Here is a 23,430-nt window from a genome sequence, read left to right as displayed (position 1 = left end):
TCTTGATAGTTACTTGTTGATTTTTAATAATTTTTAGTTGATCTATCCATCTATTCAATTGTGTAAAAAACATCGAATATAATTTCTCTGCACAGACCTTCCTAATACCTACTGCAACAACAACAATAATTTAGAGTGCTTGCTCAAATTGAAGGCTCTTCTCCTCCTGTTCAAGGCAGGACATAGCCACATTGGGTAATAATCTACACTTGAAGGTGCAAATGGCATAGCTTCAAAATTGGACGAGTCAACCCGGACTCGTACGCGTAAGCTCAACTCAACCAAATTCATGGGTTAGATCAATGTGCAGACTGGTTTTGCCGATGGAAGTAGATGGGTCGACATGGTCAAACTAGGTGAAACTCGACTGGATATTCGACTGATGAGATCATATATAATTTTGGAAAGAAGTTTGCTTTTTCTATTCTATGTCATCAACCAAAGTGGGGGAACAAAGAGAAAGATCATTAGCCAATAGACAATTTGAAATTTGAGATTGAATCCTTTTCTGTTTCATTATTTGAATACTGATTTTTCCATGAGCGTATTGTATGCATATACTTGAACATTCTACAAAAATGTATAGACGTACAAAACTCAAAGGAGTTTCCAATGGACATATATATTTAATGGTGATTGAGAATGTTTAGGAATGAGACTCTGGTTTTGATCAAACGCCTGAAGACGCAATCTAAACCATCCTCAAGTCCCTGGATATTCATCTCAACTTCAGCCAATTGATTCTGTGAGTTCTGCAGTCCGCTGCCCATACGTGACTTTTGGCAGTTGATCAGAGCATACAAAGCACCATCCAATTTCTCCATCTCACTGCAGCCATTCTCTTCTTCCCTTTCGCATTCTATGCGCTTTGGTTGCATCAATTTTGAAACCAAAGGCCAACCACTGGTCTTTGATTGTGCCTTTGGTCCTGATACAAACGACAATATGGACTGGAACACCGAGACAGTGATCGCTTCCACTTCCTGCAGTACGTTAACAATGGCCACAAGGTCAAGATCTTTGCTGATGAAGAGAGCAGAGGAGGCGTGCTTCTCCATCTTCTTCAAATCTGCTAGACATTTGTGGATAGTTTTATTAATCTTCTTCCTGAATGTCATGTAAGCACCAACTTGGGTTGCCAAACCAGATTCTCCGCCTCGTTTCCTCCGGAGAGATGATTCAAGTTGTTGCAGAGATTCTTTGAGCTGTGACAAAACATCCCTAGTGGTGCCACAGATGTCCAATAACCTGAGAGATCCGTCCAACACCTCGTCTGCCCATTTGGGGTGGGAGAGAGCTTGTTGGGTGAGTGGCAACTGAAGCAGATTGTCTACACACTCGAACAAGTCATGGAGAGCACTCAAGTTGTTGCAGAGTGATGATGATGATGAGCAGGAGGAGGATAGGGCTTCGGAAGCCCTTAATCTGTGCAACTGTTCCTCGACGGCAAGAGTAAGAGGATGAGATGCGGAGGGCAAACTGGCAGAACGAGCATGAGAAGGCGCTGTAGGAGTTGAAAGGGTGGTAGCCATCTTCTCTTATAATTAACAGATCAAGAAACCCAGCTATCTATTGCAATTGAATGTTATGTTGGAGATGTGTAGAGAGATGAAGATGTGGCCTCACCACCTTTGGGACCTTATTATATATAGGGAGAGGAAGAGAAGAGTAAGGAAGAGACACGAAGAATCTCACCCTTGAACTTCCTAACAACACTAAGCTGTCATGTGGTGGAACTTGATTTATTTTCCGGCAATGTCTCATCAGTGTTGGAAACGATCTACTTCACAGAAATTAATTATAGGTTATGCATGCATGGTTTATAAAAACAAATATAAAATGTACACACACGAGTAGCTAGAGTGTCACTATGTCTCCCAGACAGAGAGATGGTGAATTGATGATGATCACACATTATATATAAGATGGAAAGGCTAAACTCCATGGGGACGCAGCAATGCATCCAAGGTTTTGATTAGTGGTTTTAGCGCAGTGGTTTGGAATTGAATGGATTGTTAGGGTCAACCTTCTGTTATGGTTGTTTGAGGGATGGTTTAATTTGTAGCAGGTGTGTGTATGAATAGGGTGAGTGCATTATAAATGGACCATGTTCAATCCAATTCAATGAATGTTCTGGATCAATTGGAATGGTTCAATTCAATGTCTGGACCGCCCAATCTGTTTAAATTTATTTTGATTTAGATTGGTTTTAACCAAAAGTCTGGTCCATTGACACATATATTCTTATCTTATATCAATGGACCAGATATTGGCTTAATCCAATTCAATCCAATATAAATTTGTTACAGACAGACCAGGTCCAATCTAATCTAATAAATATTTTGGACCCGATTGATCCAATCCAATATGTCTTATTAGTCCATCCAAATCCAAAACTGATCCATTGACACCCTTAGCTAGTGATCTATAATTAATTTACTGAGTGATGTATCCTCTGCTCTGCTCTAGTGATTAAGCAGGACTACTTTGAACTTGGGGAGGCAAACACATTTGGTTGTATGTAGTAAATCAATTAATTAGTTGAATAAGATTATACTAATTAGCTTGTTTTAAAGCACAAAATTTTGAATGCCTTCACATATCTGAAATAATGTTGGGGGACCAACGTACCCCCACTGGGCCACTGGTATTAGTCGCTTGAAATGATACAATGTTCCATTAGTGTTGTTGCAGAATTATTATCTTCAACTTTTATGCTTAATTTTTGTTTGCTAATTCACGATTACTTTGTAGTGCCATTCCCCCGCCCTCCATACATCACGTAGACACGATTTAAGAATCTAAAGGTTTCCTTGTCCCCAAACAGAGGACGACATATATTCTGATTTTGCCTAATTCCATTTGTCCTTACTAATAGATCAGAAGTCTGTAACTATTGGTATATGGATGATTAATGCTATTGTGTCCTACATTTACCTTAAACTTAAGGGTGTTCTTGATGATATATGCCTGATGACTTCTGTTTATATGGTCATTAATTTTCATAAAGAAATTTGATTTTGTGGATGGGAACCCGATTGAAACTATTAATTATACCCAAGGAGATAAATGACTCAAATTAGGATAGAGTGATAGTGAAAAGCAAGAAGAAGAAAAAGAATTTTAAGTGTAAGAAGACCGAGGAGATGTTTCATTCAGGAAATGTTCATAGATATATCCTCTAGATCAAACAAAGACTATCACCCCATTATTCTTAAATTACGTTTGGTCTTTAATTTGTTTTTCTTTTTCAGATAAAGTTTTGCGAAAATTGCAAAAAAAAAAAAAAAAAAAACTCGCTGTTTGCTAGCATTGATCTCCTTGATCAGGGAATATATTGGTGAAATACTTCAATGTCTTGAAGTAAAAAAATAAAAAATAAAAAAGGCTGAGGACTTCAATAATCCACCATGAATACCCAATTACCAAACCCATCGACACCGGCCATTAGAAATTTTAGAATCATGGAAGAAGAGTTGAAAACAGAGCTGCAGCACGGCTGCAGGGAGTTGTTTTGATAAAAATTAAATAGGGTATACAGTAGAATAGTCACGTTTCATTTGCCAGTGCAGACGGAGAGAAATTTGTGATGGTTTGTCACTTTTCAGGCAGGCTTCTCTGGCTCTGGCCCGATGGAGTTGTACAAATGCTTCTCATCAACTATTAACTATATATGTTGTTCAGAGATGTGTCATTCCCGTCACAAGCAATGAAGCAAACCATCGAACATGAGAAATGGGTACTGGGTAGTCGACATTAATCGACATGTTTGATGCATATAATCACTCAAATCATCAGACATGAGACACAAATACATCTTGCTTTCGGCTGCCAACAAAACATACAACAGATGCAACAGCCCTCAGCCACTACGACTACTATGATGCTCAGACGATGGCCAGATCCATGTTTCCCTCTTCTGGGTCTCCCTCCCATAGTCCCATGTAATGTGATGGGTTGCTTCATCAGCTTGCGACTATGAATGCCGTCGCAGTATGCATCAGATCAGAACGCAGATGGATGAATTGTTCATGCTCCAACAAGGCAATGTATTGAAAACATAACTAGACGTTCAACCAAATACAGCCTCATCTTGTGGTTCAACCGGTTCAATTGTGATGTCTTTTCTTTTTGTTTTTTGGGTTTCTAGCAGATAAAGGCAACCTTTTGCCCTTAATATCAATAAAAAAATAATACTTTTATATAATAACCAATACGGGATAGGTTTTTTGGAAAAATATCAAACAAGGGCAGTGCGTACTGTTGCTCGTCTTCCTCCCCTGCCTCTCTATATTCATGTGAATGGAACTTTTAAGAACAATGAGAGAAAACAAGAATCAAATCGCTGGGTTTTTTTCACGTGTATAATCGAAAAAAACGACAGCTCTCGGCAGGATTCCAACAACCTTTGCAATAAAAATGAGCTGCAGAAAAGAATCTTTTTTTTGGCATTATATTTCTGACAGTTTTTCACGAATCCGTTTCCCAAAACTCTTTGGATTTCTGGTGAAAGTTCCGTTTGCATGAATACAGAGGAGGATTTTTTGTGGGGGAGGAGAGAAGGGGGGGTTTCGATGAATTAAAGGCGATCTGATCATTTTGTTTATATGGGAGTTACAGTTCAGTTAGGATGGTGTGTTACAGTGCTAGGGAACAACGAGGGAGCTGACACCTCACCATTGCATACAGAAAGCATTTAAGCTGTTTTCTTTAATAGCCTGAGTAGATTTTGCTAACCAAAATTGTGACAGCATAACCATAGAGAGAAGACCATACTTACCGCATTGCCATTTGCCAGGTTGCCAAGATTCCTCCTGTCTCTTCCCATCTTCTGTAACTACATACAAATATTGATTGGGGGTTTCAGCTTTCTTGTGTATCAAAAAGACAAAGAAAAAGTCTGGTTCTAAGAAGCCTGAAGGCAGTCATCATGTTTAATCGTTCCATTAGCCTTCCACCATGCATGTAGGCATTGACAATTTTATCATCAACTAGCTGATGGACACAGAAATCATTTGCATTAATCGGTATGGACATAGATATCATCAACTAGCTGATAGACACATCCTTCTCTTAACAATGAAAAAGGGCTCTACTTCAAATGGGTAACGACCATTTGTTATTAGACAAGCATGGGGTGATGAATGGAAGAATTTCAAAAAGAGTAAATTGCAGATTATTACCCAACTTTGGGACTGGTCTTATTTTAATCCTCGAATTTCAAAACGTATCATTGCAATACTTAAACTCTAACTGTCAATTTAGTCCAAAACCGTTAATCGATATTAAGTGACATGTGAAAAAAATACAAATTAAATAATCTTCGAGAAAAACAATCGTGCAATTTATTCTGTAAATTTACAAAAATGGATAGAGAAAAACAATTTGTCAATTTACAAAAAGCCTTCCAACAACCACAGAATATTAAACAATCGTGCCAACTAAAATAAATCCAGAAAAGGATTAATGATTAAAGTGAGACTAGTCCTAAACTATAAGATATTAATCTGCAATTTATTCTGTAAAAAAAAACAAATAATTAAAACAAAAATTATCAAAAAACATTGTGTAGGTCAAATGGGTTGACCATTCAATCGCCTTAGTCATTAACTAGCTGATCAAGTCAACGGTTTTTCACAAAAAAGCATTCAAAGATGAAACGGAACTAGAGGTGATCATGAGTCGGGCCGGGCTTTGCACTTATGATAGGGGTTATAGCTTAGACCCGGGCCCAGCCTGTAGGGTTGTTCACGGGTTGGGTTGGGTCGATTTACTGGTGTTTTTCCAACCAACTCGACTTTACCTAGAAATGAAACCAAACCGACCCAGTACTAAGTAAGACTGACCTGGTCGGTTTGAATCGGTTTGGGTCAGTTTTGTGAATGATTTTCTCGGTGTAAATGGTAAAGGATTCAAGTCTAACAAAGCAAAGGCTGGATGCCTGAAAACTAAAAATGATTTAATGGATTAAAAATAATATTTTATATATCAGAAATTTTATATATAATATGTATATTTCTGAAATAAAGCTGAAATATTTCCACAAATATATATTAAAACTGAAATATATATAGTAAAGTTGAAATATATCATTAATATATAATATATATCTGAAATATATTATATATATAATATATATCTAAGTCGGTTCGGGTCGGTTTGGTTTCGATTTTCATACATGAAAACCGAAACCGAATCGAACTATCGGTTTATGTTTTTTTGTAACCCAAAACCGACCGATACTGAAGAAAAACCGACCAACTCGAATTGGATCAGACCGGATTGGTCAGTTTGATCGATTTGGGTCTTGTTATGAACAGCGGCTGGGCCTGATTCCGGGCCAAATGATAAAGCATTGGAAAAGGAAATTCTCTTTCAAGAATTGATCAAATTTTCTAGAATTAACTAATATTAGATGAAAAAAAATCCCTTGGAACCAGAAAAATACTCAAGAAAAATAATATTTAAATAGAGAGCCCAAGAATCTGGGCATAATGATTCCCACCTTTGTAAACAATGAATGCTGTTACAAATAGCGTAACAACATGCTAACATGGATCCCACCTATTAAAGTTTTAATTAATTCTTGATAATTTTGAAATCTTTGCGTTTTAAAATAGTATAATAATTAAAATATAAAAGAAAATGTCTTATCTATATTTAGATTTTTCTAGAGGAAAGGATGAAGAAGTAAAGACCAAGATTTTCTCTATAAAAGACATTTCTAGAGAAAATGTCTGACTAACAAACGCTTAAATCTACGAGAGAGAAACTCAGAAAAAACATGGGAAGGCCCAAAACTCATTAAAATTAATGCTAGGGCAATTAGGCAACTACAAAGTCATACATATGGACTCACTCAAACTTTGATTTATCTCGGCAAATCAGAATTCAAAAACCCCATTAAACCAACCCCAAAAGTTAAAACACCACTAAACACAACCTTCTGAACAAATCAGAAATTAAAAATTCTAAAAAAGCAGAAAAATAAGAAATTATCAAAAATAGTAAGTTTAACCAAGGTTTTTAAAATTGAATTGAACAACGAATAAACCGTTGTTCAAATCGATGATTCGAAGACAGAACCGTCTTTTGGCCAGGTTGAAACTCAGAACAGAAGTGTAGCTTAAACTGCAATGTTTGGACGCATGCATCTGAGTTCAAGGTTGATGGCCAACCACGAGAGCGTGGGCTCCAAATTTTTAATCCTACCACTGCAAGAAACATTACCTAGGCAGGACAATCTTGATGAATAGTGCTGTAAGATCGATTTATACTGGCTAGTGGCTGCAAGGTTCAAAATATAGATACGCCTGATAAGCTGGTAGAGGCGTATCGGGCTGTATCGATAGTTTTTTGGGTTTTATTTATTTTTTTTTAAAACCAAGGCTCAGCTACCATCTGAACCAGTGACTGACCCAATACAACCTCTGGAGGGGTGTATCGGCCAATATGGGCCAATATGTATTGATACTTTGAACCTTAGCTGCGAGTTTTACCAAATCATCCACTAAATTTACTTCTTATCACCAATTACTCCCAACATTTGCATCCTAAATTATGGATCATTTTCTTCATTTGCATTCATTCAACTCTTGGGTCCTTTTGATTCTCAGTTGAATTTGAACCAAAATCCTTTGAAATTGGAATTGGAATGGTCTATTCCCGTAACCTGTTTGGTTCAAACAAGAATTGGAATCAAAATGAGAATCAACTGGAATGAGATTTCATTCCCAAGGGACAGGAAAGGAATGGCCATTCCCTCAAATGGGAAATGCCATTCTACCAGGAATGGGGAATCAGATTCTGACTCCATCCAACCACTTGGTTGGAATCAAAATGAACTATTCCGACTCCTATTTCAGACCCCTATTCCCATAAACCAAACAGGCCCTTATTTCTACTCCAAAGACAATGATTGGATCGGCTGCCCACACAGTGCACCCCATAGCCGATCCCCTCCGTGCACTGGAACATCTCCCGTTCTTGTGATGGGGACTAAGGAGATAATTCCAATGCACGGAGGGAAAGGGCGGTGGGATGCGCTTTGTGGGCAGCCGATCCCGTCTCAAGCTAAACATCTAAGTATGTAACAATCTGCAAAATGGAGATTCAGCCGATCCCGTCTCAAGCTAATCCATCCCGATCATAGGACCATAATATGCTACGAATATCAAAATGCAGTTTGTAACCTGTGACCATTCAAAAGTCAATCCATGACCATCAATTATATTAAAAATTGATCCTGAAACATATTTACCAAACCAAAGCGAGATCATCAGTATGTATTCCAAAATCCCAGTTACTCGATTAAACATAAATCCAGAAAATCTTGGGTCCATAATTGACTTTATTGAGGTCTGAATACATTGCAGCATGGCACTTGTACATGGAACACCCGCTACTGAATGGTTTCCTGCCTTCACCTTTCAGCTCTTCAATGAGAAGCCTGAACAATAAGATAACGGAAATTAACATTCAGCCGAATGTGTTACATCTTACATATGTATGATGCTTAAACATTAAGAGAGGACAGTGCATTCACGTGCTATATTCAAAATAATGTCATATACGCTTTTATTTTGTTACGTTTATGTATGCTTTTGGCAGATAAAAATGAGTTACATGGAGCAAAACACAGGCGTAGGAGCCAATACATGTACAGGAAGTACTGACACAGAAAGATGGAAGAAAACATGGGCTAGGGGAAACATTAAAGATCAGTATTTACTATAAAAAAACTTCTCTATCCTGCAAATTCTGTCAGCATATACCTATACAAGATTGGATACATCATCTAGAAGTTTATGTTTGTTGTCTATAAATTATAAATATTTTATCAGAGTTCATTATGTCAGATAAAGGAGAAAGAGGATAACCATATGAAAAGTGTCCCTCAACCCATGGGGTGTTGGAACTTGATGCGTGTCTGAACACTTTGCCCATGAGTATGATGACATGGTTGGCTGATGGTACCAAAGAAAAAGGGACTGCAACAGTCAGCTTGGCACTCTTTCTTTAATACACAGACTGTCACTCCCTATCTGAGCATATCCACCACCTTTATGAAGACTGCAAGCTTAACCTTATATATCATTCTTTTATTACTTATTTGCAATTTATATCAACCGATATGGCATTGCATCACTATCTTAAATTTATAACTTAATTTTTTTTGTTGATCAATTAGTCAGCGCTTAGGCACTGAATAGCCACATCATCAAAGGACATTAAAATAACTTGGTCATCATCTCACTGCATTTTTTTATAATTGAAAATTAATTCATTAATCAAAGGATAGATCTGTTACAAAAAACCCAGAGAGGCTCGAGGTGCAGCATCACTATTAAAAATAAATATCAGAACTATGTTAAAATACAAGTAACCCACAAGAAGAGAGATTAAAAACAATTACAAAGCTGCCCAGAACAGAGAATCCCTGTTAACAAGAGTCATCATCTCACTGCATTAGTAGCATTGGTTCTGGCTGCCAAAATTCTGCCACCATAATTTGATCTGGAAAAGTTACCAAAGGCCTTCAAGGCATGATCTCATCCAGCCTATTACCATTGATGAATCTCCTTTGGTCTCCCTTGGTCCCAGCAAGGCCAGAGTATGCAGCACCAACTTCTGTTGAATGTCTTGGTAACATTCCAAAAATTCCAAATGGATCATGGGGACCAAGATCCCTGAGCAATGAGCAATCATCAAAGTTGAGTTTAATTCAATCCTACAGGGAAGGGGGACATTCCCTTTCTACTAGTTGGCTAGAATGAGCAAAGGATGCAATTGTCTGTACCCCCTCAAAGTGGAGTTAGTGGGAACTCCTCTAAAATTCCACTTCCGTAGAGTTTCAATGAGCTACTCTATTTTTTCTATGAATGCCAATGAGCTACTCTAGTAGTGAACAAGTCTATTGCGAAGTTGGCGTCCATCCCTTTGTTGTTAAAGATTATTGTATTCTTTCTTCCCATATACTCCACAAGGTTGCTTCTCTGGTGCATCTTTACATAAATTTCCTCCTAGTTATTGCAAAAGGAAAACTGACTCAAAAGGCTCAACGATGCATGTAAGAGGAATCCACGTAGCACCAAACAAAGACAAGAAATGGTTGTTATTTTTTTTACTTTTTATTTTTTGAAGTAGAAGTAGTTGTTAAATTAATAGCATGAGAATAAGATAAAGATGTAATTAGCAATTTCATCACTATTATTGCATTGCACAAGTACAGACAAGTACCACATCAATAGAAGGCTCTAATCTTTGGTGGAGTAGAACCTAACCAGACAGACTTAATGGGTAATGATGTGTCTACCCTACCCCACCATAAATTCTTTCAGAATCCAATCCACGAACTTGAGACTAATCATACTTAAGGAGCTGAAGACAATGTGACCAGTCATAGGTTTAGCATCCATCTATTTATGTTCATACTATATTTGCTTCTGATCACTGAAACCCAAAGGTGATCTTCCTCCCTCGAGAACCAGGTATTCCATTTTATTGTTTCCCAGCTCCCATGAGTAGGAGTGCAAGCTGGGCACCCGAGTTAAAGATTTTACACTGCAACAGCCTCAGCCCAAGCTTGTTCAAAATTTAAGAGCCCGCCCAAGTTGCACCGCTACTCACACGAAACTTCTCATTATCATCTCATGTTTTTTTATAAACTTTGTTGATGCCTCGTAACCTGAAAGGTAGTAAGAGTTGCCTTGATCAAAGTGATCCTTTTGTGATTAAAGTGATTAAGGAAGAGGCTAGTGACAGTTGCCTTGATCAAGTGATCCCTCCACCAAAGGATATGTAACTCATTTAACAAGCACTTTTTTATCATTGCGCTTTTCCCTCCTAACCTTTAAAGATATTCTCCCCTTAATTCAAAAATAACTCATGCTCCCAGTTTTTTATCAGATATTCAATTTTTGACAATACCAGTCCAAGATATAGCTCTCAAAAAGTTCATTTCTTCTTGAAGCCTACATTTTCCTCCCTAATCTAATTCATATAGAAACATGTGATTAAAAGCTGTAAAAGGTCTAATTTTTCAGTTACATTTTCCCAAATATAATAATGTTTTCTTACATAAAGTAGCTTAGTACATACGAACAACAAAAACAACTGTATTAATTCAGGTGCAAACTGAAATTCTTTAAAAAGTTAGGTGCCTTATAATTATATATTATTATTTAATCATTAGTTGGTATCTTAATTATCATATGGATGCGCTTTTACCAGCATCAGTTGCAGTGGCATACCTCATGTTCATGAGTGTGACCATGGGAGTGATCTCCATGGCCTTCCCAAGGATGTCTCCATCCCTATCCAAAAAGAAAGTGCTAAATGAAAGCCAAGACCTGAAATGATGAACCACACACACACGCAAAATAAACAAATAAACAAATGCTTACCAAGACTACAGGACCATCTTGTTTAGCCCTGTAAAGCACCCAGAACCTACAAATGGCAGAAAGAGTTTTAAAAGTTGGTTGTCTGCAGTTTTCCTAAAAGATTTTAACAATCATATTACATTTAAATTACCAAAAGTATATATATATATATATATGCCTGTAGACATGGACAAATTCGTAACTATCTCAAACAGGGAGATATTTGTACTCGCAATGTTACAGTTTTCACCAAAAAATAAGACTATGTTTCAGTGAAATATAGATTTTAGAGATAGGAGAACCTATTGACTTTAAACATTCTCTTCCTTTAAGCTCACTGCTCCATTCTTCTCCTTTTACCTCTTCACTCAATTTCCTTGTATTTTGCTACTCCAACTTCTATCATGTTCTATCAAGAATATTTATTACAACTCATTATGATTTATTCATCAAAAGTATGAGATCATCCTTAGCTCACCAAGCCCAACCCTCAATTGTCCCAAGTATTCCCTTTAGCCTTTGATATATTGCTAACATCATTCTATTTCTTGCCATCCAATCACTACCCAGCTAAAAAACTAATTTCTCAAGTTCTGCAAAGGGGTGAATCCTAGTTGCTTGAGATTATCAATTTGAAGGATGCCATACTCTTAGGCTATATCTAATCAATGTGTTTGCTTTTCTATGGCACATAGCAAAGAGGCCTTCTGTTCTTTGGAAGTTCTTTTGTTCCGCTTTCCATGTTGTTTGGTGCTTTCCTCCTTCAAGTAAAGGTCTGGTATGTCGTTTCGTTAGCACTGAACCCAACGAAGTAGAGGTTTTGTGATGGGTCAGATCAGAGTGGAGCTTAAAAGAAGACGTTCAGGTGAGAAAAGCTAAATGCAGATTTCTTTCCTTTTATTTTCTGTAGTAAGGAAGAGGCAGATGAAGTCCTGGAAAGTGAAACAACAAAGTTTAGGACGCCAGATCTCTGGCTGGGTAGATGGAATCCATTTGTGGGGGCAATTCAAGAAGTAGGGAGCAAAAGCCTTGTTTGGATTAATGTCTTCAGGATTCCTATCCATGCCTGGAATTTGAATACATTTTCTGCCATTGGAAATGCCTGCGGTTGTTTCAGAAGAGTTGATGCCTATACATAAAACTACATATAAGTTGAAGAGTCTGGTTGTAGAAAGGATTCTGGTCGAAGCAGAGAACTTGCACTTGATCCCCCTGAGCTTAGCATTAAACTTTGCTGGGGAGTGGTACGACTTGAAGTTGGTGATTGAAGGATGGTTCCCGCTACATTGGCTTCAGGAGGATGCAGTGGTTTTGCCTGATTGAACTCAGGAGTTCAATTGCTTTGCAGAGGAAATAACAGAGTCGTTTGAGCGGGGAATAGAAGTCTAGAGGAGGAAGACGATGGAAGTTGAATTCTAGACCAGGGGATAGTCATGAGAGAGAGAGATGAGAATCTGGAAAGGTGGGGGTAAAGAAGTAATTCCTCAGATGGGAGATGAGAGGTCTTTAGTGGAGGATAGACATGTCGTGGGAGCTTTTAAGAAGGGGGTCTATCTCGATAAATCTAAAAGTACCTTCTTAAGAACGAATATGGAAAAGATCAAGAATGGGACCCACACATTTAGAGAGGTTTTGAGTAACTTTAAGAGGTGCAAGGCCCTGCCTTAGGTAAAGGTAAGTTGGGAATTTGAAAGGGGAGAATTAAGAAAAGAATAAGGAGAAGGCATGGGGCAGCTTACAATCTTCATCGGAAGAAAGCTTCATTTACTGGTTCATCAATGGATGTTGCTTCTAACATTTGAATATATGGGTGTGGCTCGGGGATATGTAGGGCAAGGTCACTCCCATTGCTCTGTTGCTTGAACCAGTTGAAGATACACAAGAACCGTGCCCTGTCTCTACTTGCTAGAAGATGAGACAAGAGAATGGGGGTTTTGTTTCTAGTTACCAGGAGGAAGCCTCGGAAAGGGAGTCAATAGTAAGGGATGTAAGTGAGGCTAGGGTGGAGAAGGTGGAAGAAGGGGTGAACAATGAAACCAAGGACAGGGAGGAGGGAGGTGACAATGAAGAAGGAAGTGGCTTAATAGAAGTTGAGGGCGAGAAGGGGATTGATTTAGAATTTTTTAATCAAGTCGCATTGCATAGGAACGATGTCGATTATGTGGTATCTGAAGTGGTTGTCGGAAGACTAGGAGTGGACTTGGGCCACAGGGGCAAGGAGACGAGTTTGGCTAGAAGTGGTGAGGTTTCGGTGACCCCAAAGAAGACCAAAGTTTCAAGCAAACTCAACATGGTTCATGTTACCAAGGTTTTCTCAGGGTTGAAAGATGGTTTGGTGGGAGCTAGGCCGACCAATAAGTGTAAAAGGATTTATAAAAGAAGAGGACTTGAACTCAGATCTGAGTCTTGAGAACCCACACCTAGATTCTTCACTCTCATCCAAAGGGGCTAGAAAGATGACCTTCCAGTGGATTCTCAAAGCATTGAGTTGAAAAAGTTTGAACATTTCAAAGAAATCAACTAGGGTTGATTCTGATTCGAAAGAGGTTTTTTGTTGAAGTGACGTCGGGGGAAAAGGAAATAAAGAAAGGAAGCATGGACTTCTCAAGGTTACGGTTCAGGTGCCACTTGTACCTGCAAAGGAAGTCAGTCCAATAGTTCAGGAAGAGCAGGATATGATGCTGGTAGGAAGCACTTCTCACGCTCTGACCTGTAATGTAACACTAGAAGAAGGGCAGAACTGGAAGAGTATTTCACCTGTTAAAGCAGACAGGGTATTGATTCACAGTGTAAACTCTCTCACGCAAGCTCAATTACAGGGAAGGAACAGCTTTAGGCCCATCTCCTTACGAGAATCCCTCTCCCTTGGAAGACGTCCCCTCAGTCCCAAACAATACAGGTATTGTTGTCCATTCGGTTTTGGTTACTAATGTGCCTTCTGTGCTTGAAACAGATACACCAGCATCCTTAGTGGAAGTTCCAGTTGGGGGGAAGAGAAGAGAGACTGGCAACTTGGAGTGTGAACTGAGAGAAGGTGAGGTAGCATTGGAAGAGAGACAGAAGGAGGAATTAGAGAGAATTTGGGAGAGGATCTGCGCATTGTTGGAGGAGTATAAAGAGAAGGAGGAGGAATTAGATCAAAGGGAGAGAGTAACAACTTCTCAAGAAAAGGACTACTACAGAAGCTCCAATCTAGGGGGAGAGGTAAACAAAGCTAGTGCCTCAACGAGGAAGACTGAGGGTAATAATAGAAGAAAAAAGAAAAAGAGATCTAAAGTAGAGAGATTGATTTCAGATATTGAGGGTGATATTGAATTTAGTGGGAGAGTGGAAAGAAGAAATACTCTGCTGTAAGGTGGAGTCTTTGAGAAAGGGTTTTTTTGAAAGAAGTGTTTAATGAAAATCATTAGTTGGAATGTGAGAGGCTTGGGAAGTGAAAGAAAGAGAATGGCAATTAAAGATTTATTAAGAAGAGAAAAACCGGATATAGTTTTGGTACAGGAAACCAAGCTGGTAGGATTGGATAGAAGATCGATCAAAAATGTATGGAGATCAAGAGGAGTTTGTTGGACTTCGACTTCGTCTTATGGAGCCTCTAGAGGTCTAGTAACTTTATGGAGGGAGGATGCTGTAGAATCAGTGGATGAGCTAATAGGGAGATATTCCGTGTCTTTAAAGGTTAGGAATGTGGGGGATGGTTTCACCTGGGTTTTAACCAATGTCTATGGGCCAAACTCGTATAGAGAGAGGAATGAGATGTGGGAAGAATTGTATGCCATACGAGGTCTATGGGAGGGTCCTTGGTGTCTTGGGGGGCGGGTTTTAATGTAATTAGGTTTTGTACTGAATCTAATAACCCCCAAAGAACAGTTACAACCAGCATGAAGAAGTTCAATGATTTCATTAATAAATGTGGTCTAAAGGAGTTACCCCTCTTACAAGCCAATTTTACATGGTCTAATTTCCAAGAAAACCCCCTTTGCTCGAAATTAGATAGATTCCTCTTTACTGAAGAGTGGGAGAACCATTGGATGAACTTGATGGCCAGAGCTTTACCTAGAGTCACCTCTGATCACTGCCCTATCTAGTTAAGTCCTGAAACCTTAACATTTGGTCCACGGCCTTTTAGATTTGAGAATATGTGGTTAACTCACCCAGATTTTGTGCACTTGATTGGGGAATGGTGGAAAGAAGACTTAAGAAGGGTGAACTGGAAGGAAGATTCCACAAAAAAATTGAAAAGGTTGAGATCCAAAATTAAGGAGTGGAATAGGGAACACTTTGGAATGATAGAAGAGCAAATAATTAACTTGGTGTCCAGGATTGAGGAACTTGATTCCAAAGAAGCTCAAAGGATGATGAGTGAGCAAGAACGGGTTTTGAGAGGAAACCTAAAAAAGGACCTGGAAGAGGTCCTTTTGAGAGAGGAAATCTCATTGAGGCAAAAGTCGAGACACAAATGGATTAAGGAAGGGGATGGAAATACTAAATTTTTCCATGCGTTGGCTAATGGGAGGAGGAGAAAAAATTTTGTGGCTAAATTAGAGGTGAATGGGGAGGAAATCACAAATCAAGATGAGATAGCTAGATTGTTTGTGGATCATTTCAAATCAATCTATAGGAAACCGTTGAATAATATGCCAACTTTGGAAGATTTGGAGTGGACTAGATTGTCTGAAGAACAAGTAAACTGGTTAGAAAGGGACTTTAGTGAAGAAGAGATCAGACAAGCGGTGTTTCAATGGATAGATCCAAAACACCTGGTCCAGATGGCTTTACAATGGCTTTTTATCAGGACTGTTGGGATGTGGTCAAAGAAAGACCTTGTTGGGGTGTTTAAGGAATTTGCAGATAAAAAAACGGTGAGCCCTGGAGTTAATGCTACTTTCTTAGCCCTAATCCCAAAGAAGGCAAATGCAAAGAACCCTAAGAACTATAGGCCAATTAGTCTAGTGACAAGCATCCATAAAATATTGGCTAAAGTGTTGTCATTGAGAATTCGAGTAGTACTAGCCTCCATCATCAGTCAAGAACAAGGTGCTTTCATGCAGGGAAGGCAAATAACAGATCAGATGGTGCAATTGGGTAAAGGGTGTTGTGGGTTGGATGATCTTGTGATCTTGTGGATTGGAGTTTTTTACTAGAGGCCCTAAGGTGCTGTGGATTTGGAGTTAGATGGTGCAATTGGGAAAAGGGTTGTATTAGCTCCTACCATTACTCAATCTTGGTTAATGGGATGGTTAAAGATTTTTCCCCAGCTTGTAGAGGCCTTAGACAAGGTGGCCCTCTCTCCCCTTTTCTTTTCACCCTAGTTGCAGATGTCTTCAGTAGATTAATCTCTAAGGTAGATAGGGAAGAGGAAGGTAGAGGTCGGAGGATTGGAAGAAATAATGTCCGGGTAACCCACCTACAGTTTGCCAATGATATCATAATATTTTGTGAAAGGGGTGACAGGCGGGAAGTGAGGAATCTCAAAGCATTGCTACAACACTTTGAGAATGTCTCCAATTTGAAGATAAACCTGGATAAGAGTTGTGTGGTAGGGGTTGATTTGAATGAGAGGACTCTTTAGTCTGTGGTAGATTGTTTAGGTTGTCCCATTTCTTCTTGGCCTTTGTAGTATCTAGGTCTCCTTCTAGGGGCTAACCCAAAGGAGAGTAGATTTTGGACCCCAATTCTGGAAAAGTTTGAGAAAAGATTAGCTTCTTGGAAAAAAGAATTACATCTCCATAGGGGGTAGAGTGACTTTATTGAGAGCTACCCTAGCAAACCTACCGGTCTATTTTCTCTCTATCTTTAGGATTCCTAATAGGGAAGCTAAGAAGTTAGAGAGGATAATGAAATCTTTTCTATGGGAGCCTGGGGAGGAAAAGAAAGATCACCTAATCAATTGGGAAATAGTTTGTAGGAGTAAAGAGGAGGGTGGACTGGGAGTAGGAAGGTTAGCTCTAAAAAATAAAGCTCTCTTAGGAAAGTGGTTGTGGATAAGAGTTGTGTGGTAGGGGTTGATTTGAATGAGAGGACTCTTTAGTCTGTGGTAGATTGTTTAGGTTGTCCCATTTCTTCTTGGCCTTTGTAGTATCTAGGTCTCCCTCTAGGGGCTAACCCAAAGGAGAGTAGATTTTGGACCCCAATTCTGGAAAAGTTTGAGAAAAGATTAGCTTCTTGGAAAAAAGAACTACATCTCCATAGGGGGTAGAGTGACTTTATTGAGAGCTACCCTAGCAAACCTACCGGTCTATTTTCTCTCTATATTTAGGATTCCTAATAGGGAAGCTAAGAAGTTGGAGAGGATAATGAGATCTTTTCTATGGGAGCCTGGGGAGGAAAAGAAAGATCACCTAATCAATTGGGAAATAGTTTGTAGGAGTAAAGAGGAGGGTGGACTGGGAGTAGGAAGGTTAGCTCTAAAAAATAAAGCTCTCTTAGGAAAGTGGTTGTGGAGGTGGCCTAGAGAAAGGGAGAGATTGTGGCATGAAGTGGTAGCTAGTATACATGGCAGACGGGAAAATGGATGAGATGCGGGTGTATCACGTCAAGCTACATTGGCATCTCCTTGGAAAGCAATTCAGAGTGTCCTCCCTCAATTTCTCAACTTGGTCAGGTATGATGCTAATTCTGGTGACTGTTTTATTTTGGGAAGATACTTGGGTGGGTACTGTTGCCCTTAAGGATAGGTTCCCATCTCTCTATTCGCCTTCCCTTTACAAGGAAAAAACTGTCTCTCATTTTCTTCCATCTGTTACTTCACCCTCTTCCTTAAGCTGGGACTTTGGTTTTAGGAGAGGTTTGAGGGATGTTGAACTTAGTAGTGCTTTAGAATTGTTGTCTCTTCTTGGCAGTGTCTTTCTGGACCCTCTTCGTACGGATGTGAAACTATGGTCCCCTCATCCAAAAGGTTTTTTCACTTGTGCTTCCTTTTTTAAGCCCCTTTGCTCCTCCATGGGACAGTTGGGTTTTCCAACTAAGGAGATTTGGTTTAGACCTGTTCCTCCTAAAATTGTAATTTTCTGCTGGGAGGTGTTTTATAGAAAGATCAATACTCTGGACTGCTTGCAAAAGAAAAGGCCTTTCATGTGCTTGTCCCCTAACTGGTGTGTACTTTATAGGGCTAGTGGTGAGGATTGCTCCCATCTACTTGTATCTTGTTCCTTTTCTAGTGCTATTTGGAGTTGGACTTTTTCTTTGTTTGGGTGCAAGTGGAATCTGTCCACAGAATTAACTCAGTTGTTCGATCCTTCTTTTTTTGTGTGGCCTACAAAAAAGGAAAAACAATGTGGAGATGTATTAGAGCAGCAGCCTTGTGGACAATTTGGGAAGAAAGGAATGCTAGGGTATTTAAAGAAAAGGAAAGAAGCATACAAACTATTGAGGATTGTATCCTGACTAGAGTCATTCATTGGCTAAGAACTATGGACTTCTTTCATACATTTTCCTTTCATGATATTTGGAGTAACTGGAAGGCAGTAGCCAGTAGTCATACGAGGAAGGACAAGGCAGCTGCAGTGTGGAAGCCTCCGCTTGAAGGTTGGGCACAGCTGAATTTCGATGATAGCAGCCAAGGAAACCCAGGCCCTTCGGGGATAGGAGGGTTGCTGAGAGATAAGGAGATCAACATTTTAGCATTGTTTTCAGGCCCTGTGGGAACAGGAGACTCAAATAGAGCAGAGATTTTAGCGGCTGTACAAGGCATCCAGATTGCTGAACAACTAGGAGTTTAATACTGGATAGTTGAAGGAGACTCCAAAATTGTTGTGGGACGGCTGACCTTCAGCTATGTGGGGATATAGAGATTTATTAAGGAAAGTCAATTGGCTCACAAGAAATATGACAGTTACCTCTCTTTGGGTGGAAAGATCAGCAAATTCCTTAGCGGATGGACTAGCTAAGCAAGGGGTTTCAAGGGATCATTTGTTTTGGGCTGCTATGTAATTTTGTTTCTGTTTATTCTTGTTTTTAATTGATGTAATACATTGTTAGAAGAGGTAACAGCTCGTGCCTCTTCATGGGTTTCCTGTATTGCCTTAATTTCTGGATTAATAAATTATTTTCATTCATAAAAAAAAAGGAAGCACGGAGTTGAAGACTCTAGTTGACAAAGAGGTGGAAATGGCAAGTCTTTGGGCTTGTTCTTCTTAGTAGGAGAGAACTTTGCTAGAAGATTTGAAGCGTTCTAGATAAAGAGCAAGAAAGAAAGCTTGAGAAAGGTTCCTGAAGCATTAGGGGGAGAATTTTGGGATGAGGATGAAGGCCCAGAAGAATTTGGTGAGGTGGAAGATTGACTTGCGCATAGTATTTGCTCTGCTGGTCTAGTGGTTGTTGTGCAAGAGTAATGTTATCTCTTGTTTCCTCTCCCTGCTCTTTTTTTTTTTTTTAATTTTAGGCAGTTAGTAGAAGTTGTTGGGTTTGGAGGGTGTTATCTTAACACCTGCCTTTAATTTGCATTCAGTTTTCTCCTTTTTAATAAAATTTTCTTGTTACTTATCAAAAAAAAGGGGAAACCACTAACCTTGGCCTTCTATGTTGGGAGGTATAGAGTCCATTGTTTGATAGGTGGTCTCATTTGCCATTTGTTGGTCATTTAAGGGGAAAGGGTGTGAGGAAACTGCTGAATTTTTTCAAGGCTTCAAATTGTCTTTCATTTTTCATTGTGCAGATGTCAATAGCTTCTTGGAGTATTGATCTTAGGATTCGAAAGGGTCCAATAGGCAAAAAACAAGGGAATTTGTGTTTAAATGGAACTTTTATGCATCATCTATTTTTAACAACTTGATAAAGCGAGCCGGGTAAGGGTTGAACCATCTACATATATACAACTAATGAAATAGTTTTGCTTATTTATCAAAAAAACAACTCAAGAAGGGGGGGAACTACAACAAAGCTACCATGACAGCCATTCAAAATTTTCCTCAGAAACAGCCTCTCTATATGTTCAGGGGTAAGGCCAGCGTACATCTGTCCCTCCCCAGACCCCACATTGGTGGGAGCCTCATGCACTGGGATGCCCTATTCCTAAAGAAGGGGGATTTCACTATGGCAAACTCTTAGGTGCTTCTATCTTCAACCTCAAGGTTTAATAAGACAAAGGACCACCTTAAAAGTATTAGTGTTAAGTAAATTATAGCAGCATCTTTTCAACATGATTTTTTAACATCTTCATGAGAACAATGCCAAGTGTGTTTGTTTCTTCTCACCCCAAGGAAGATGTGCACCCTCACATGCTTGGTGAGCTCCTCACTCTACTGCAAAAGAAAACCTATTCCTGCCATCAAATTTATTAATAGATTTCTTTTCCATGCATACGGACTCCCCTCTGACCCCTAATGAAAGTATGAAACAAGCTCCCATTTGAATCCTGTAAGATTTAGAGGCCTTGCAACCTTTTAATCTCTAGAATTCTAGATGATAATTGCATTGAGCTTACACTTTCTATACAGGATAATTGACCCTTCTTTAAGTGAAAGTAATCCTCTTATGTCCCATGACAGTGAGATTTCACTTTTAATATGTTCATAGTGCATACCCCTTAAAACTGCTAACCAGGTCCTCAAGTTCTCCGACCTTCCTCACCTTTAGGTTAAAGGTTCATTCTCTACTAGCATAAAGGTTTATCTTCTTGTCAACAGTAATGAGAAATGTTATCTCCTCTTCAAATGCAGGTTGCAAAAGGACTGGGTATGACCAATGAGCTTTGATGCCTGGTTCTCTCTACGCTAAGCTTGGAATGGAAATTATGCCCTTGAGCTTGGAGTGCACTTCAACTTTAGGCTAATCATTTTTCCCACTAGGTTTGGAGAAGATAGAGCTACCCAGCAGATTCTAGGACTAAGGTAGCAAAGGGGCAAGCCCAATATCATAACTGATTGATGGACCAAAGATTGGTGCAGTTGTAAAACTGCGTCCAGACAAGCATGAGAATATGTGTTTGAGTTTTGCAGCAGCCACTTTGTGCACGATAATGCCAAAGGTTATGTCTGTAAGATTGTAACAATTCACCTCTTTCAAGACCCCAGATAGCTGGGACCAACCCTTTTGTTGATGGATACTGAGTATTGACTTCATTAAACTCTATTTAAAGAGGGAACTGAATGATTTCTAAGAGATACCACTAGGACTACTGACCACTAGATCTGATACTCCTCAGTCCATGGATGTCATCTCCCCCTCAGATTTGAAATTCATAATCACGGTTGAAACACTCTTGGGTAAACTTTGGGGGTGGGGGTTGAAGGTGGCATACCATCTCAGGTCTGTTCGTAACTAAATCCACCAATTTTACAAGCTGAGACAGCTTGTAGTAGCTTCCAGTTAGATCATCTTCTCATGTGCTAGATTGTATCTGTCACCAGTTGGCTGATGTCAATGCAACTTCTAACAGTTTTGGTACTTCTTGCAAAGAGTTGTTATAATATACCATATAAAAGTGTCCATGACATATCTAGTGTCAGTATCTCATCTTTTAGATACGGGTATGCTTAGCATGTCACTTATCTTCAAGCACATTATTTCTTACAAATCTAACTTTCAATTTTCAACCGCCTAGAACAAACTCTAACTCTGAAGCTGGGTAAGATAACCTCATCCTGTTGGAGACATGGGAAATGTTGGCATATTGAAAGAACAAATACTTATCAAGGGGGAATGGCGGCTTATTGAAAGGAGAATTCACTATTACAGGCATTAGAAGTGAACAAGGATGTCACTGTTCTAACTTCTAAGAAACTGGCTTCAGAGACTCAGTACCAAACAGGGATGCGACGTGGGTCAGGTTGGGTTAGGAATTCTTTAAATTTTCAATGGGTCTGACCCTGAACCCTAACCTGAGCCTGGTGTAGTTGAAACCCTTCATGTTGAGCAGCCTGACTTGCATCCCTAGTACAAATCCAATAGAACTTTTGGAAGAGCGATTATAGAAGAATACGTTATAGGGAACAGAAATAAGCTAGAGATGATATTTTTAATATCCATGGAGTTGATTTAATAAGGAATTTTCAAGTTTTTGAAAATGTCATCAAGGAGGATCGAAGTCAACGTTTGTGTTGGACAAAGGATGACATTTGAGAGGTGCATTGCTGTGGACAAATCCCCATAAAAACCAAACTCCAAAATACAACAAGCCGGTACCCTAACAGAGGGTCATGGAGCAACTTTGTACTAGTCTTAAGATGTATCCTAACAACTCAGAAGGAATTTTTGGAGATAGAGAAAATGATGAGCTTTCTAACAAATGGCCGTAGTTTAAATCAAGAGAGCAAATTCCTTCTATCAATATAGAAGCTATGGAAGTATCTAATGGAATACTAATGGAGAGATGTCAATTTAGTCATTTTCTCTAACTTGTTGCATGCTACGGAAACCTCTCATTGCCAAGCAAAGCTTATTTGGGGTTCTCTGGTTCTCTAGACTTACCCATTGCAAAGACTTTGCTCGAAAATTATAATGTTTCCTGAATGTAGCAAATGAATCCAACACTCAGATTTCAACAGAAAGCGCGATTATCGAAGATATAATGCAAATGACCGGTAGTGAAGGAACATTTCAAGGCATTGATTGAAATAAATTCCAAATCAGGCAACCAATAAATTCAGAATTAGAACAGAGGGAAGATGTTAATAATTTTCAGAAAAGAAAGGGGGCAAAGACCCATTTTTCGTGAGAATTATGAAGTTGATCCATCAATTGACCAAATTAAGAAGAAGAAGAAGAAGAAAATGTGAAGTACATTAGGGATATGAAGATAGAGGAAGGAGAAATCAGGAAGAAGGGTAGAGTGAGTACCACATGATGGCGCACATGCCCTTCCCGGTAAGGACATGCCATCGCTTTGGGTGATGCACGGTGAAGCCCTTGTAGGTCGTACCGTGTCCATCTCCACCGTGTCCTCCTCCCATCTCTTTCTCTCTTTCTCTGAGACCGACGACGACGACGAGAGCCCCAAATTCTGAGTTTTACGGAACACAGAAGTGAAAAGACTTCGGATCTTTACCGTATACATTAAAGATGATGTTGGTCTAACCAGAAATTGACACGTAGCCCTTCCGAGGAA

General features: G+C 39.2%; 2 protein-coding genes across 3 annotated transcripts; both read right to left on the bottom strand.

The window, feature by feature from the left end:
• Window positions 1–509: 509 nt before the first annotated feature.
• Window positions 510–1,741, bottom strand: LOC104587086 (uncharacterized). The gene has a single exon (XM_010244540.2). It carries the CDS (start codon window positions 1,530–1,532, stop codon window positions 627–629), a length of 906 nt encoding a protein of 301 aa, XP_010242842.1. The 5' UTR covers window positions 1,533–1,741; the 3' UTR covers window positions 510–626.
• A 6,454-nt stretch (window positions 1,742–8,195) lies between these two features.
• On the bottom strand, window positions 8,196–23,360 carry LOC104587085 (NADH dehydrogenase [ubiquinone] 1 beta subcomplex subunit 2-like). Of its 2 annotated transcripts, none has more exons than XM_010244539.3 (4): window positions 23,163–23,359; window positions 11,406–11,451; window positions 11,253–11,315; window positions 8,196–8,449 (listed from the first exon to the last, which is right to left on the bottom strand). In XM_010244539.3, exons 1-4 carry the CDS (start codon window positions 23,273–23,275, stop codon window positions 8,438–8,440), a joined length of 234 nt encoding a protein of 77 aa, XP_010242841.1. In that variant the 5' UTR covers window positions 23,276–23,359; the 3' UTR covers window positions 8,196–8,437. The 2 variants fall into 2 exon arrangements, with proteins under 2 accessions (XP_010242841.1, XP_088746946.1); XM_088890820.1 differs by lacking the exon at window positions 8,196–8,449 and adding an exon at window positions 9,334–9,689 and having other exon boundaries at window positions 23,163–23,360.
• Window positions 23,361–23,430: the final 70 nt, after the last annotated feature.

The sequence above is a fragment of the Nelumbo nucifera genome, chromosome 6, assembly GCF_055504915.1.
Source record: "Nelumbo nucifera cultivar China Antique chromosome 6, China Antique-T2T, whole genome shotgun sequence".
In the NCBI taxonomy this organism is placed as follows: Eukaryota; Viridiplantae; Streptophyta; class Magnoliopsida; order Proteales; family Nelumbonaceae; genus Nelumbo; species Nelumbo nucifera.
This window is presented reverse-complemented; position numbering and strand designations above follow the sequence as displayed.

Excerpts from the sequence above, each read along its gene's own strand:
- LOC104587086 (XM_010244540.2), bottom strand. The coding sequence starts at position 1,532 with ATGGCTACCACCCTTTCAACTCCTACAGCGCCTTCTCATGCTCGTTCT.
- LOC104587085 (XM_088890820.1), bottom strand. The coding sequence starts at position 23,275 with ATGGGAGGAGGACACGGTGGAGATGGACACGGTACGACCTACAAGGGC. Across the intron at positions 11,452-23,162 it reads GGCATGTGCGCCATCATGTG|GTTCTGGGTGCTTTACAGGG; the intron begins GTACTCACTCTA and ends TGCCATTTGTAG. Across the intron at positions 11,316-11,405 it reads AAGATGGTCCTGTAGTCTTG|GGATGGAGACATCCTTGGGA; the intron begins GTAAGCATTTGT and ends CTTTTTGGATAG.